Source organism: Anopheles aquasalis, chromosome 3 (genome assembly GCF_943734665.1).
Source record: "Anopheles aquasalis chromosome 3, idAnoAquaMG_Q_19, whole genome shotgun sequence".
Lineage (NCBI taxonomy): Eukaryota > Metazoa > Arthropoda > Insecta > Diptera > Culicidae > Anopheles > Anopheles aquasalis.
Window position 1 is genome coordinate 10,510,001 of NC_064878.1, and position 15,000 is coordinate 10,525,000.

Here is a 15,000-nt window from a genome sequence, read left to right on the forward strand (position 1 = left end):
ACGAGTTGATGAAGGCGCTGGAAGAGATCGAACAAAAGGAACAGCGCGGCAAGGTGTAAAGGAGTTTAGCTGCGCTCCCCTCTCGATTGCTTGGTTTTATCCCTCCCTTGTGATGCAGTGTAAATATCCAGTTTGGTTTAGTAGCATGAAGAAATAAGAATAAAATCCAAATTCGTCTTTTGTGTGACGAAATGCAGGAAAGTGTTTTCCTTTCGTACGTCCCGATGAAAAAACCAATGTTATTATTAATCGACTCCGATTTGACGTTTCCGAGCAGCAGCCTTTTCCAAATAAACACCAGCACGAGTAGAGCTCCTGGTCGACTAAAAAGGATAATTTTCCTCGATAACTAGTGATTCCGGGGGCAAATTTGTTTGTGAGAACTTGAAGAACATTTCACTGAACAATGGTAAGTGATTGCACTAAACGACGGGCCCTCTGTACCCGTTCTGTCCTGTTTGATACAGTAACCTAACCTACAAATCCGTTCCCTTCCTGCAGCCCAAGAAAAAGTTTATCGACAAAAAGAATTCCGTAACGTTCCGGCTGGTGAACCGAAGCCAGCAGGATCCGCTGTACGTGGATGAAACGGCACCCCAAAATGTGCTGCTGCCAGTTCGGGTTCCCGAGAAGTACGCGAACCTAGCTGGTGGCATCAAGAGACAGGCAACATCCGGGTCGAACGTAAGTGGTACCCGTACACTGCTGAAATGGTAATTGGCCGCTAATACGGTTCTCTTTCCCCGCTCGGTGTTTCCTAATCCAGGTTGATCCGATCCGGCGTAAAACGGAACAGGCAAAATTCGGCATATACTACGACGATGACTACGACTATCTGCAACATTTGCGAGAACCGGGCCGCAACGAGGTGTACTGGGAACCGATTGACACGAAAGCCACCAAGGAGCAACCGGGAGCGAAGAATGTGCGCATTCAGCTGCCCAGCTCGGTGTTTGCGTCCGAGTTCGAGGAGAAGGAAGGCATTATGAAGAAGGTGGCCAATGCTCGACCGGGCCCGCGTCCCGATTGGGACCCGGAAATTGTAGCGGCACTTGATGATGACTTTGACTTCGATAACCCAGACAACGTACTGGAAGACGATTTCATGGACCGCGTGATGCAGGCGGGAGGTGCAGCGGATGATGATTTGCTCGAGGAAGCCGAAGATGGCGAAGAGGAGGACGACGATGAGTTTGATTCCGATGGTGCAGAAGATGATTTTTCCGACGAAGAACGTGATGCTTTGGGCCCACTGATGGATGAGTATGGTCGGGAGGAAACCAAATCCCGCTTCACCGAGTACTCCATGTCTAGTAGTGTGATCCGGCGCAACGAGCAGCTAACTTTGCTTGATGATCGATTCGAAAAGTTCTACGAACAGTATGACGATCCGGAAGTCGGTGCACTGGATTGCGAGGAAATCGAAGGGCATGTCGAGGTGAATGACGACGTATTGCTACAGTATGCCGAAGCATATCGACGCGAGAATGGCGACGAATGTATTGATGATAAAGAGAAAAAATGGATCAAAGAACGGTAAATATGTCACAGGGATTCACTAGGGCTCTCCTTTTGAATCTGTCTTCTCTTTTTAATATCCTTCACAGTGTCCTTAAATTCCACGAAGAAGATGACGATGAAGAAGAGTTGGTTGATATGCCGGTAGAAGATGAGGAGGAAAAGAAGTGGGACTGTGAAAGTATCCTCTCCACGTACAGCAACATCTACAATCACCCCAAGCTGATCGATGAACCGAAACGATCGCGCAAAATACAGATCAACACTAAAACGGGTCTACCAGAGAACGTACTCGGGTCGGATGGAGACAAACTAACGATCAAATCTCTGGCCAAGCTACAACAAGACGGAAGGTGAGATAACACATTCTTCATCTAGCAACAACGTCTTTATCTCAATTAGTTGCTTGTTTTGTTTTTAGTAAATCTGCCGGTCCCAAATCTCTGTGCGACGAGAGTGTCATCTCTACGCTGAGTGTGCTTTCGATCAGACCGAAAGATGAGACTCCGGAAGAAAAGCGAGAGCGCAAGAAGCTCCTCAAGGAATACCGGTCCGAGCGACGGATAGAACGAAAGGCAAACACGCAGGCCTTCAAGGAGGAGAAGAAAATCCAAGAGAAGGTCAAGATCAACAATCAAGTGAATGCTGGCAAGCGTATCCTTTGAACGGTAGCAAAATGCATGTTATCTGTTTTGTTCGTAAAGTAGAGCAGCCAGTGTGGAAAATCTAAATATTTACTTGTGATTTTTTTTTTCATTCTTTAACACGCTGAATGAATGGAAAATAAAGCATTCGTCTGTAAATTGTAGATCAAATACAGTTATTTTGTCCACCCACTTTTCCAATGTGCTGCATAAACACATGATCTTGATTGACAATTCGATCGCAGCAAAACACAAAGAACTAGAATCAGAACGGGAAACCCGGTTCGTCGATCGTTTCATTCAACTGTGACCGGTCAAGTTCACGATGGACAGGCACGTTGCTTTCAGTTCATGTGATTCCCCGGAACTGGAACCGCAACGGTCGTTAGGTCTTTAGTTACCTTTCTTTATACAGCATACACTGAGAGATTATGCATCATTTTGGACGGTCGCATACGAAAAAAATGTATTCATAAATTAAGTACCACAAAAGGTATGTTTTTTTTTTAACATTAGATGATTTAATTCGTGTTTAAATAAATTTATTTCTTTTCTTTCCTTATATTACAGGACAACAAAAAAGATTCATGACGTGCTCCATGACGCCAGGAATATCTTAGGCCATCGAATGTGATTATACTGTGTGATGTTATCTACTCAATATTGAAGTTGTTGTTGCAATAGATAAGCAATGCAGCTTGAGTTTTAGCGCTCTTCAAGCACTGTGAGTAGCGCTCTTCAAGCACCAGTCTGCGCTTTTAAGTTGCACTAAACGGTCACTGTTAAATTGCTCTTCTTTCCATTATCACACCAACAGACACCACACTTTGTGGAGAGGATGGAGCAAATCCAAGAGAAAATTATTGACGGTGAAATCCCTGCGTTGGAGCAGTTGCTGGAGGATTTAACGGAAACCGAAAGTGAATCAGCGGCCGTTCAGTTCTTGTCCCGTGCATACGCCGAATTGAGGCATCGCAACTTTGCCTTATCACCGGATATCGTGCACTTCATCGAGTGTCGATTGGTTAAAGCGTGCTACGAACAATCGACCGCGCTCGCTGTGCAGGATGGCGAGAAAGCGGAAGGAGCCAAACTAAACGCCCAACGGTTAGCAAATCGAGTGGATGATTTGGTGAAGGGTATTGATCTTATCATTCAGTATCACAACACGGGACTGTACGATGATATAGATGACGGTATGATCCAACGATTGCGCCATATATACGCACACGTCTTCTTTCTGAAAACGCACCACCGGAAACTGCCTCTTTTGCAGCTTCAATTTTGCATTGCCGTGTTTCTAAAGGTGGTAACCGGCAAGGGCAGCAATGGTTTCGATATTTATTCGTTTGCGATTGATAAGGGTAAGCCAATGGAAACCATTCTTTGTATTGATTTACTACTATTTTACTTACTTGATTTCCTTTTCTTTTTCAGTGCGGTTACTTCGATATTTGAACATCGTTAGAGACGAGATCACTAGATCACCACAACCAGTACTATCATTTGAAACATACTGCCAGTATGTGAAATACTTACTACACTGCCCACCGGAACCGCAGACGTTTCGTGTTCCCAAACGTGTGCGTTGCATGATCCGAATGGATTTAAAGGAATCCAAAGGCTTTTTAGACTCGTGGGACAAGGATGACTGCTCGGAAGAACTGTCGCCACAGTGCCAGTCATGGTTAAAGTCACGCTACGAAAAGATCATTGAGTGGGATGAACGGAGACGAATGCGAAGGCAATTTAAGGAACTCCATGATACCTACTACTGCATGAAACAGCACTATTCGATTGTGAAGATACTATCCTACCTCAACGGTATCCGCGATGGAACTCCCAATTCACCACCGCCACCATCCACCATCACTGCCATCAAGCGAACCTTGCAAGTGATTGGAGAAACGATTAAAAGTACACGTGATACTCCGAACATTACCATGAAACTGGACCGCATTCTGAAGCTCATCACCTCCGTGTCACTGACCGAGCGCACGAAAGATTTACGGCAATTCTTCAGCCATGGCTATTCGCTGGAAAAGTTGGAAATGGAGAAAGAGATTGAATCGTTATCCCATCTTGAGCAAGCTTCCGTCTTTCAAGCGATAGAGAAAAACTTCCTGGAAGCGCGCCGTTGGTTCGAGTATACACAGACGCAGCAAAATTTCCGTATCTACCGGCGTTACCTTGGCTATTTGGTCTGTTTCAAATCGATCGATGCCTTACGGAACTACATCGCCTTCCTGGGCACGGAATTCAAAGCCAGTCTCGTACAAACGTACCTACCGGAGCAGCTAACGGAAGCGAAGTTGTTACTCCAAAATGTTCTGCAAAACCCAGAATCCTCCAGCAGTAATCCCTTGTTGACCAGCTCACTACGATCCGAGCTAGAATATTTGGAGCGAGAGATCCAACTTCGAATCAATGCGATACGCGTTGAAAATGTTACCCTCGGCCGCACAGTGGATGAGTACTTTTTCCTTGAAACCTACATTCGCCAATCGACGGGAGCCCAGCTAGAGCGTGTGCACCGGATGGTACGATCGGTCTTATCGCATACCAAGCTCTCCAAACGGCACATGCTCGTCGAGAAGACGGATCTCATATTCGGTCGCGAACTGTTGGCTCGATTGCAGGACGCCGAAACGAATGATGACCGCCGGTACATCTGGGCCTCCATCTGGCAACGGTTAGCGAGAGATAACTTTGATGGCATCGATAAACTTCTCGGAAGAACGGAGCAGCGACCCGATGCTGCTCTCGACGCAACAATCGAAACGATGCAACAGTTGGGGCTTCCGCTTGACGATCAAGAATTCCTGCAATTCGTCAACCGGAGACTGTGCAAGAGCTACTACCCCAACGTGTTCGTGCTGGACAACAAGTACCGGGTGTTGAAGGAAATTGTTAAAGATCGTCGTGCGCAGGTTGCACCCCGGGAGGCTCTGGCACGCATGAAAGAACTAAGGCGTTCCGATGAAACGATGTTGCAGCACCAATATGATCGCCTTCTGGGAAAGATGGAAGAGCTTTTGGGTCATCCGTGCTTCGACAGCACGCGTGCCGATCAGATAGCGCTCGAGTACTGCCTGCTGGAGGTAACGGAGATCCTGTGTAACCTAGGGCTGTTGCGGGATAACGTGCACGAGCTGGTATCGCTGGTACCGGTTGTTACTGGGCGCAATCTGCGCAACTATCTGGCGCATGATGGGCTAGCGTATGATACGCTGACCGGAGCAACCGACGTAGCCGTTTGTAATGCAAAATGGTTAATCGGTAATCGATTTAAACTCTACCAAGCCGGTGCGAATAAACCGGCCACTTGCGCTGCTTCTCAACCCAACGAAAGAACGTTGGGATTCGAGCAAGTGTTTCGAATGCAAACCGAATGGACCGGACAGCTGGTGAGCTTCATCCAACTCGTGAAGCAGCTGGCTGCATCGGAAATGGAGCAACACATTACGGAACACTGGCAATCGCGGGCGCGACTGCTTCAGCAACGCAACCATCTCGAACAGGACATTCTATCGATCGCTCTGAATGAAAATGCTTCGCGATTCATCGATCAACTGCTTCACTATCGTCAAGGTTCCGGTGAAGACAATCTGTTCTTTCTGCTGCTCAAACACAGCCGTCAGGAAGATCTTAGGGAAAAAATTTCCATTCTAATCGCAAACCCCCATCCATTCTGCCTTCGTCTAGCACTCCGGGCTGGTTTGTGGAGTGAAACTCAAACCATCCTGCCACGATGCGATCAAGGGTTAGCACAGCAGATCGTGGCCAGTGTACTGCCGGATATGTTTCACCGCTTTCCCACCACCTTCATTGTGCAGCTGGTGGAGCTCGTTCCACCCGGATGGTTGTACGGTTTGAATGATCATCTTGGTAATACGATCGTGCACTTAGCGGTGCTAACGGGAGATGAGCATTTGCTTCGGCTAGTGCTGCGCCGCTACGTTAGCCTCGTTAACGTGGCAAATCGCTTCAAAAACTTCCCACTACTGCTTGCCATTCGCTATCATGGATCCGCGATAGCTAAGGTGCTGCTCGAACATGGCGCCGATCCTTGGTTGGATCCAAAAATTCTCGAAGCGATCGCAATGTGTGATGAGGGTGCGCTACTAGTGCTTATCCAGCAGCAGGTCGTACCAAAACTACCAATCGCGCCGGTGGGTGAAGGTCTTGTCAACAATCCACTGAGAGCCGCCATCGAATGCAGCCACCTGGCAATGTTTCGACAGCTTCATCGCAGCTTCCAGTGTGATCTGCTCCAGGGAGACCTGCTACATCTAGCGGCTCGACTCAATCGGGTGGAGTTTCTGGAGTACATTCTGACGGAGCTGAAAGGTGGAGAACGACAGTCCACCGGTGAATCTATCGACATCGATCTAGTGAATGAGGGATACGCTTTCACTCCTCTAATGCTGGCCTGCGGACGGGGGCATTACGAAGCGGCCCAGCTTTTACTCCAACACGGAGCGAACGGACTGTTCCAGAACGAGAACGGGTGCACACCGTGGCACTGTGCGGTGCATGGTGGCAACCGGCGTGTTCTTAAGCTGATCCTCGCCATTCCCGGCGTACAGGTGGATGCGGTCACCCGGGACCAACGATCGGCACTGAGCATAGCAATCGAAACGGGCCAAAGCAGCTTACAGATTGCTGCCCTGCTAAAGGCAGGCGTGGCCGTGCGGACAGAGCATGTACTTCGGGCTTGTATGCTGGAAAGGAGCGCCATTGTCGAACAGCTGATCGCACAGAATGTGAATGAATTCCTTGAAGCACGTGACTTTTGTCAGCGAACTCCTCTCATGCTGGCGGTACTGCAAGGTAACGTGCCAATGGTACACCAGCTGTTGGCACTCGGTGCCAATGTGAATGCCGCGAACATAATGGGAATGCGATCCTTGCACGTGGCTGCCCTGAACAATCACGTGCATCTCTGTGCGGCCTTGCTGGCGGTGACGGATCTCGACCGGGAGGCTGAAGACAACTTTGGCCGAACGGCACTGGTGGTGGCGCTGGAGAGGGAGCATCTGTCGATGGTGGAGTTATTGCTCCAGCACGGTGCAAGCGTGCAGAGTGCGTATCGGTATCGGTATGCGCTCCATCGTAATGCGTCGCTGTTGCATAAGTTCAATGTCGAGCGACGGCCTCGTATGGTGGAATATTTGTTGAAGAAGCTCAAGTTTCCGACCGACATTGTAGATGACGATGGAAAGACGGCAGCCATGTATCAGTCCTAATGTGCGTACATACAACAGCTCTCTAATGCATCTAATGCATAGGAAACTAAACTTATTCATATGAATAAATAGTATAAAAGAAATATCCAGTTGTTTCGGATATCATTAACTACAGCCGACACGAGATTTATATTGATTTGATAGCTAACGCTGTTAATTTACTGGTTGCTCGCTTTCGGTGATCTACAGAGAGATTGCTTGGTCAGAGCATTGTAATGCCTCTCGGCGCATCGTCGTCTCTCCTGCCATTCTTCTTCTGTTAACTCATCCTTGAACAAACCTTCAGCAATCGTGCCCAACCACCTATCCTTGATTTTTACGGTTTTTGGTGGCTCCTCAAGAAGGTTTTGCTGCGAATCATTCACACTATCACCATCACTTTCGGCATCACAATCCTCGGCGCTAAGACGGCGCCGTTTCCTACTCGTAAACTGATCGGACTGTTCATCGCTAGTATCATTCCAGTTTTCTTCATTTTCCTTATAGATATTGGGATACGCTTTCTGGAGGTATTGCTGTCGCAATTCTCCTACCTCATCCATAAGTTTTCGGAACGCTACCTGTTGCTTACTTTGCGCAACCTCTGCTGAGTGACGATCAGTAACAGTAGTAGTGACGGTTGGAGTCACGGTTTGGGGTACACTATTTTGGAGAATGCCGTCGCATGAGTGCACAGGACGCTCACCGAACGAGTACACTCGCAGGAAAGCTTCTACATCCCGGCGTACGTAAAACACTTTCAGAGGATTTCGAGAGTGAAGGTTTTCGTCGCGTAGCACTAGCTGCCACGAGAGCTGCAATAATGTGCCAGCAATATCCGACAGTAGATAACCCCACGCGCAAGGACATGGCCACTTGATGCTGAAGATACTCCACAGCTTTTGGAACAGTGCAGCACGCGATGCCGGACGCTGTACCCGGAACGCCTCGTACTGATTCAGATAGTCGATGAACGACGATTCCAGCGCTTTCATAACCGCCTGCATGTTGGGTGTTTTCAGGTGCTTTGTGCGGGCTAACCGTTGCTTCAGAGTACTCGGTAACTTCAACAATCTCACCATGTTGAACAGCGTCGTTAGCATTACGCGGCCCTGATGATTGCGCCAATCTCGCGGAAAGTGTAGCGGTTCGGGCAGGGGATGCATCGGACGCAGGCTGGCCTTTTCGTCAGAGGATAGACAATGGAGCGTATAAAATTCTTCTCCAACCTGGTACGATTCATACAAATTGTGGTGGACCAGTGCGCTCAGTTTGTCGAGCGTTTCATTATACTCGTCAACGATCAGATCCGCTGCATCCGACGATTGTGGCACTCTCGCGTTTGCCATTACGTTCAGATGCATGCTTGCTCCACGTCGGATCCACAATTCGTCACCGATGCAGCGCATCAGAAAGTCCCACGTGTCTTCCATCTGTATGTAATTTCCTTCCGAGTATATGCGTTGCCGTTCTTTGCAGTAATGGTCGGCCAAATAGTGCAGAGCAAGGTTTAACGGTTCAGTGGTCTGCAGCCTGGTACCATCGTGCCAGGTGAATACTTTCCAACAGGGCGGTGTATCGTGATCACCAATAAAACCGCGTAATTGTTGCCCACAGTCCATGCCAGGTTTGTCCTTAGACCCACAATGCACAATGATCGCAATCGGTGGAGGGTTTGTGCCGAGCGGAGGATGCTTGTAAGCTGGGCTTTCAAGAAGGGCTCGAAGGCGCTGACCAAAAGATGCGATGCCATTCTGTTGCACCAAGAAAACCACTCCGTTGGCGCGATTCTGGGGACCATTCACCTGCTGGAAGCATTTGCCACGCGCCACTCGAAGACACACTGCCGCTCGGGGAGGTTCGAATGGTTGACCCGTTTTGCCGGTCGCTAGAAACCAATGCCTACCGGCCGCCATCGCACGTTCCTCGGTCACATTCGAGAGGCTTTCCCTCAGCCAACGAATGGCAAAGTCAGCGAATGCTGCCGGAGGTTCGTCGTGACCGGTCGGTAGTGACACCATCACCTTCCAATAGTGTGGCCAGCCAGTGGTTTCTTTGCCAGTCGTCTGCTCTAAAATGGCAAGCGGATCGATCGTCTTTTGGGGCTGGTTTATGGTACTGAGCGGGTATTTTGCCGGGTTGAATTTTCGATGAACCGCTAACGATTGTTGAATACGATCAAATTGAAGCAGATCGGCTGAATTGATCATTTTAGGAACCGGCACGGATGACATCAAATGGCGTAGCTTGCGTGACTTGTTAGTGAAATTTTTCCAGTGCCAAAAATATTTCCTCGATAGCTGACCTACCCGCGCCGCTGCTTTACGTCGCTGCTCCTCTATACGTGCCGTATTATCCGGTTCCTTGACCGGTTTCGGTTTTACGGTTGTGCGCTTGGTGTCTACTGGTACTACTGGAGTAGGCTTCTCAACCGGTTCCGGTGTACGCTGTCCCTTAAGCAAACTGCTGTTCGTCGGCTCTCTATCAACGCGCCGTTGTTGTATCAAACTGATCGGTCGAGATTTCTGGCTGGTACTTAGCAACGGAAGCTGTTCATTTTCTGCAGACGGTTTTACAGTTGAAGGGAATTGATATGCAGATACTTTCTCTAAAGGGGAATGTACGGTCGGTACGCTTTGTGGGATTTTCAAGGGCACTTCCGGAATAGGTAGTTGCAATGGCAGTTTTTTAGGCTGAGAAATCCATTCCGGAACATGGGATTGCAGCAGGCGTTTTTTTGCTGATTGTTGCTGCAACTCCTGCCATTCCTGAGGTTTTGGTTGTTCTTTGTGATGCAGTGCCTGTTGTGGTTGTTCCACTACTGGCTGTGGTGCGGGTGGCTGTTGTTGCGCACTGCGCTGCTGTAGTTCCTTCAGCTCTTGCAGTATCTTTTGTTGTGGTTCCTGATGTCCTACTTTTGGCTCTATCTGTGGTTTGTTTGACAAAAATTCTTGCTTGTGAGGTTGCTGCTGCTGTTGAATTTCTTGTTGCGAAGGTTGCTGTTTCTTTTCTACTTGCTGCCACGGGAACAGGGGCACTTTTGACACAGGCAGCTCTACCTTTTGCTCTGGGGATTTCGTTGCACCGAAGAACGTACGTTTTCGACCGGCCGTGGTTATGGAAACATCTGGTGGGGGACTTTCGTAGAGTTTCGTTACTGCACTATAGCTGTCGCTGGAATCGTTCACTGAGTGTGGACCATCATCTTTCAAAGCTGATGGTTGAGTGTTAGAATCAGTTTCTTCTACCGCGGCTACAGAAACAATTGCCTCGGCTGGCACAGGCACTTGGGGCAGGTCAACATCTGGCTCTTCCGACATTATGCCTTCCTCTTCCGCTTCATCGATCATTTCCTCCTCTTCGATCATCTCCTCTTCTTCGATTATCTCCTCTTCGTTCATTTCCTCTTCGTCGTTCATCTCCTCTTCTTCGTAAATTTCCTCTTCGTCGTCCGTCGTAGCCGCAGGATCTATGTTATCAACGGAATCATCGTTCTCTTCGTTTTCTTCTTCCTCCTTCTCTTCGAATTCGTCGTTGAACAAAAATTCCATTCGTAGATATCCATCTTCGTCGAAACTATCGTGCACTGGCTGGTCAGGATACTTCACGATCCACTTGGCCAGTGGTTCTCCGCAAATTGCGTCTCCAATCGAGGTAACTAGCTTACTCTCCACCAGCTTCAGCTCTCGGCGCCCAGGATATGGCACTTCCGGTTGATAGTTGTGTTTGCTTTCAAACATCACCAACCGTTTCTCGCGGTTGCACATGTTGCCGTAATGCTCGCAAAACGAAACCATCTCGTCTTCGCTTTCGAATGCCAACATTTCCACCAGATAGTCGAAGGGAAAGCTAGCCATAGTACGCACGGCATAGCTCTTCCGCAAGCACTCGATCGCCTTCAGGCGTATTTGGGTGAAGTAACGAATCAGCAGGCAGGCATTCATATAGTCCGCACCACGAACAAGCCGGAAAAACTTCCTGTAATTGTTTTGATCCAGCGCAAAGAACACGTTCATCGCAAACTTCACTTCCGGTGACTCCATTATTCCATGCGCTACGTATTTGTGTAGATCCGAACAGAAATTTCCGTTATTCAAGTTCAAAAGTATCATATAGGCTTGGAATTCCGCTTCCCGTGGACATTGCTTGCCTTGCTCGGCCATATCGGCGTACATGTACTTAAGCGTTTGCAAGCACTTGGTCATGTTTTCGGTGTTGATCTTCTGATCGAACACCGAAGGGTCTTCCGTGACGAGCCGGGCGGCACAGTGAATGTGAAACCGCGTGCACTGTTCCATCAATTCAATTACGCCCAGTGTGCAAAGGTCCTGCTGAGTAATATCCTTTCGAATGCCGCGCGTACGATCCCAAATGTAGTGAAACCAATCACTCACGTTAGAGGCCGTACACTCATCGGCCAGATGTACGAGCAAGAAGCGCATGGTGCGCCCTAGCGCTTGTTCCGTGCGTAGCTCGTGTGGCAGTGGTAGCTCTTGGTCGGCAGAGCTGCGGGAAAATTGTTTGATCGCCTTTTCATGATTGATCAGCATCCCTTGACCCAGCTTTTCGAACGATGGAATCATTCCCTTCCACTCGCGCATGTACCGCTCCTTTTCCGGGCACTTGTCAGGGCATGTGCCCACAATGTTCTTCGCCTCCTTTATGTCCGTTGTGCGCTGATTTGTGAGGCGCAGGTAGCGATCCTTTGTTTCCAGCACGCGGTAGCGCTCTTCGGCAGTCGTCGCAGGAGTGCGTGCCACCGCTTCTAGCTCCACCAGAGCCTTCGAAATACGATCGTCTTCAGCCATGGTTTGTTTAAATGGCAAGCCCTTGGGTCCGGTAGATCCCAACCGGGTGTTAACAGGAGCCCGACGAACGCGTTGTCTGTTTAAATCTGCAGAAACCATGTTTCGAAAAGAACACTATTAATCACACAAAAGGGAGTTCTGAGCTAACTTTGCGCGCCAAACCTTTTATCGCACCAAGCCTGCCATTGTATGATGCTGCCTCCGGTTCCGCGTAGGGCTCTGCCTTAAATACATGCATTTTAGTCCAATGTATGGAAAACTAGGTTCCGTTGGCCCGTTTTTCAGTGCGGCTTCGGCAGCTTCGTATTTTACCGGGCAAGTCGGAGCATCAGCTGCGCCGGGGATGAAGCGGATCAAATTTTACCGAACTGCTGAAAGTGCCTCCACAGGCTTGTCTAGAAACACACCAGGTATGCAATGAGGAAGAGAAAGATATGATTTATACACTTTTATACACAAAACTATAAATTTATCTTAAGATTTACGAACTTGACTCAGTCCCGCTTCAACAAAACAACAAAACGGAACGAGAAGTGAGGTTAGAACAAGTTATCGTTTACATGTCAGTAGATGACCGAGTGGCTAGACATGCTGTGAGAGTGCAACGAGCAATGTTAAAAAAAAACGGATTGAAATTGATCAAATCTAATCTACTAAGCAACTTCAGCAAACTCCAGTTGTAAAACAATAAAAAAGCTAGATAAAATAGCCACAATTCGTACGATTCTTTGATCAAATCAAGTGAGTTCGTTTGGATCGATTGACTGCCACACTTTTACACCCGTGCACTCAATTTCGCAAACGACGAATTTCAAGGTCCGTTTCGTAAACAATCCTCGCAGGAGCTTATCAAAATCGAGAGGCCATGGCTGGTAATAGTGCGTTGTTGCGAAATACTATAATCCAAAAGGGACCCCGTGTTTCCTCTGTTTCGTTTTGGGTAAGTTTGAACACGGATACCCGTTATACTTTCGTTTGTGCGATACACATCGAGCAGGCTGGCTAACAATTGATTATGAAACCATCGGCTTTACAGGTTCCGCTGCAAGAACGCAAATACGCCACCAACAGCGGAACACCGGTGGCATCGCAGCTCGAACGGATCCGCGAGCGGTTGGAAAGTGGTCCAAACTTTCAGGACTTTGTTCAAAACCCGGACTACAACCGGGAGGATTGGTCGTCGTACGAGGGTAAACTGCGGCGCGAGAAGGGCGAGAATGAGCGACTCCGGCTACCACCGTGGCTCAAGACGAAGATCCCGATGGGGAAGAACTTTACGCGCATCAAGGAGCAGCTCCGCGAGCTAAAACTGGCCACCGTATGCGAGGAAGCCAAGTGTCCGAACATCGGCGAGTGTTGGGGTGGCGGAGAGCATGGTACCCAGACGGCCACTATTATGGTACGTAGCGATCGACCCGCGCCGCGTGATAACTGTTGCTTTGCTGATAAGAACGGATCAAGAATGAAAGTGAAACTAACTAATCTGTTTCGTTCTATCTCGCTCGCTCGCACGCACGCCTTTCCTATCTCTTTCGGTAGCTGATGGGTGATACCTGCACCCGTGGATGTCGGTTCTGTAGCGTCAAGACGGCTCGGGCTCCTCCACCACTCGATCCAGCTGAACCAGTGAACACGGCCAAGGCCATCGCTTCGTGGGGTTTGGATTATATCGTACTCACGTCGGTCGATCGGGACGATCTACCGGACGGTGGATCAAAGCACATTGCAGCGACGATTGCTGAGATTAAGCAACGGTACCAGAAGCTAAAACTGGCCTACTAAGCTGGAAGGAATGAGATGTTAATACCACACTCTCGTCTGTTTGTAGGAATCCCCGTATTTTTGTCGAATGTCTAGCCCCTGACTTCCGTGGTGATACGGAGTGTATCGAAACGGTAGCCATGTCCGGGCTGGACGTGTACGCGCACAATATCGAAACCGTCGAAGCACTGACACCGTTCGTACGTGACCGACGTGCCCGTTATCGGCAAAGTTTGGAGTGTCTAGCCGCGGTGAAGCGCTTCAATCCGAATCTCATCACCAAATCCTCGATCATGCTCGGTCTGGGCGAGACGGATGAACAGGTGGAGCAAACGATGAATGGTAAGGTGACCGAGGCAGTGCATTGAGCATTTAGTTTTTACGGCCTACTGATCTCGTATCTCTTGGATCTTGGATAGATCTGCGATCGGTTGGTGTCGACTGCCTTACGCTCGGTCAGTACATGCAGCCAACCAAACGCCACCTGAAGGTGGTCGAGTACGTCACGCCGGAAAAGTTCCAGCACTGGGAGGAGCGAGGCAAAGCGCTCGGTTTTCTCTACACCGCCAGTGGCCCACTCGTGCGCAGCTCCTACAAGGCGGGTGAATTTTTCATCAGCAGCATACTGAGAAAGCGCGCCGAGGCTACGACGGCGGCTGCAAAGGTCAAAGATGGAATCGACGTGACGAACGATGGAGGACACCATCACACCCAGTAGTAATTGTAGTGGTAGCAGTTACTCGCTGATCCTGTTTTTAGTGCAATAAATGTTGATTTCTTTTAAGGAACAGCTTTAGCATGCGCTACTACGATGTGATTTTGCACTATCCGGCACATTCGAAATGCACCCCAGCAACGTGTGGTACCGTCGAAGTAAGCGTGGTTCGGCAGAGAATTGCGCCCGCTGTTTATTTACCAACTCACACCGCATCACTCCCATCTCACCGTGGTCCTTACCGAACAATGTTTGCATTGCATCGTCCTCCAGCTGCCGTCTATCGGATGCCGGAATTCGGCAAACGGCACACGCGCATGTCCGTT

At 48.9% G+C, this 15,000-nt stretch overlaps 5 protein-coding genes across 6 annotated transcripts in view; 4 read left to right on the forward strand and 1 right to left on the reverse strand.

Annotated features, from left to right (window-relative positions):
- The window catches only part of LOC126577577 (protein PET100 homolog, mitochondrial), a 530-nt gene extending 372 nt beyond the window's left edge, over window positions 1-158 (forward strand). Inside the window, exon 2 of the mRNA XM_050239270.1 lies at window positions 1-158. This exon is cut by the window's left edge and continues 208 nt beyond it. Within this exon, the coding sequence (XP_050095227.1) occupies window positions 1-59 (59 nt within the window). The 3' untranslated portion in view covers window positions 60-158.
- Window positions 159-276: 118 nt separating this feature from the next.
- Window positions 277-2,326, forward strand: LOC126577463 (protein LTV1 homolog). The gene is made up of 5 exons (XM_050239119.1): window positions 277-409; window positions 502-684; window positions 767-1,536; window positions 1,608-1,871; window positions 1,940-2,326. The coding sequence occupies exons 1-5, from the start codon at window positions 407-409 to the stop codon at window positions 2,181-2,183; spliced, it is 1,464 nt and encodes a 487-aa protein (XP_050095076.1). The 5' UTR covers window positions 277-406; the 3' UTR covers window positions 2,184-2,326.
- A 569-nt stretch (window positions 2,327-2,895) lies between these two features.
- On the forward strand, window positions 2,896-7,525 carry LOC126576202 (uncharacterized). 2 transcript variants are annotated; one of them, XM_050237378.1, is made up of 3 exons: window positions 3,250-3,358; window positions 3,439-3,526; window positions 3,600-7,525. In XM_050237378.1, the coding sequence occupies exons 1-3, from the start codon at window positions 3,353-3,355 to the stop codon at window positions 7,409-7,411; spliced, it is 3,906 nt and encodes a 1,301-aa protein (XP_050093335.1). In that variant the 5' UTR covers window positions 3,250-3,352; the 3' UTR covers window positions 7,412-7,525. The 2 variants fall into 2 exon arrangements, with proteins under 2 accessions (XP_050093334.1, XP_050093335.1); XM_050237377.1 differs by having other exon boundaries at window positions 2,896-3,526.
- A 43-nt stretch (window positions 7,526-7,568) lies between these two features.
- LOC126577355 (uncharacterized) lies at window positions 7,569-12,713 on the reverse strand. The gene is made up of 3 exons (XM_050238901.1): window positions 12,688-12,713; window positions 12,361-12,593; window positions 7,569-12,284 (listed from the first exon to the last, which is right to left on the reverse strand). Exons 2-3 carry the CDS (start codon window positions 12,434-12,436, stop codon window positions 7,570-7,572), a joined length of 4,791 nt encoding a protein of 1,596 aa, XP_050094858.1. The 5' UTR covers window positions 12,437-12,593; window positions 12,688-12,713; the 3' UTR covers window position 7,569.
- Window positions 12,714-12,991: 278 nt separating this feature from the next.
- Window positions 12,992-14,755, forward strand: LOC126574624 (lipoyl synthase, mitochondrial). The gene is made up of 5 exons (XM_050234913.1): window positions 12,992-13,138; window positions 13,235-13,597; window positions 13,738-13,952; window positions 14,027-14,301; window positions 14,379-14,755. The coding sequence occupies exons 1-5, from the start codon at window positions 13,064-13,066 to the stop codon at window positions 14,675-14,677; spliced, it is 1,227 nt and encodes a 408-aa protein (XP_050090870.1). The 5' UTR covers window positions 12,992-13,063; the 3' UTR covers window positions 14,678-14,755.
- The last annotated feature ends 245 nt before the right edge of the window (window positions 14,756-15,000 follow it).

What these genes read in the sequence shown, in the direction of transcription:
- LOC126577463 (XM_050239119.1), top strand. An exon ending in AGGCAACATCCGGGTCGAAC is followed by an intron (nt 685 to 766) that starts GTAAGTGGTACC and finishes TTCCTAATCCAG; the next exon opens with GTTGATCCGATCCGGCGTAA. An exon ending in AAAAAATGGATCAAAGAACG is followed by an intron (nt 1,537 to 1,607) that starts GTAAATATGTCA and finishes TATCCTTCACAG; the next exon opens with TGTCCTTAAATTCCACGAAG.
- LOC126577355 (XM_050238901.1), bottom strand. Translation starts at nt 12,436, where the DNA reads ATGCATGTATTTAAGGCAGAGCCCTACGCGGAACCGGAGGCAGCATCA. An exon ending in CAGGCTTGGTGCGATAAAAG is followed by an intron (nt 12,285 to 12,360) that starts GTTTGGCGCGCA and finishes TGGTTTCTGCAG; the next exon opens with ATTTAAACAGACAACGCGTT.
- LOC126576202 (XM_050237377.1), top strand. Translation starts at nt 3,001, where the DNA reads ATGGAGCAAATCCAAGAGAAAATTATTGACGGTGAAATCCCTGCGTTG. An exon ending in TTCGTTTGCGATTGATAAGG is followed by an intron (nt 3,527 to 3,599) that starts GTAAGCCAATGG and finishes TTTCTTTTTCAG; the next exon opens with TGCGGTTACTTCGATATTTG.
- LOC126574624 (XM_050234913.1), top strand. Translation starts at nt 13,064, where the DNA reads ATGGCTGGTAATAGTGCGTTGTTGCGAAATACTATAATCCAAAAGGGA. An exon ending in TTTCCTCTGTTTCGTTTTGG is followed by an intron (nt 13,139 to 13,234) that starts GTAAGTTTGAAC and finishes TCGGCTTTACAG; the next exon opens with GTTCCGCTGCAAGAACGCAA. An exon ending in GGTGGAGCAAACGATGAATG is followed by an intron (nt 14,302 to 14,378) that starts GTAAGGTGACCG and finishes GATCTTGGATAG; the next exon opens with ATCTGCGATCGGTTGGTGTC.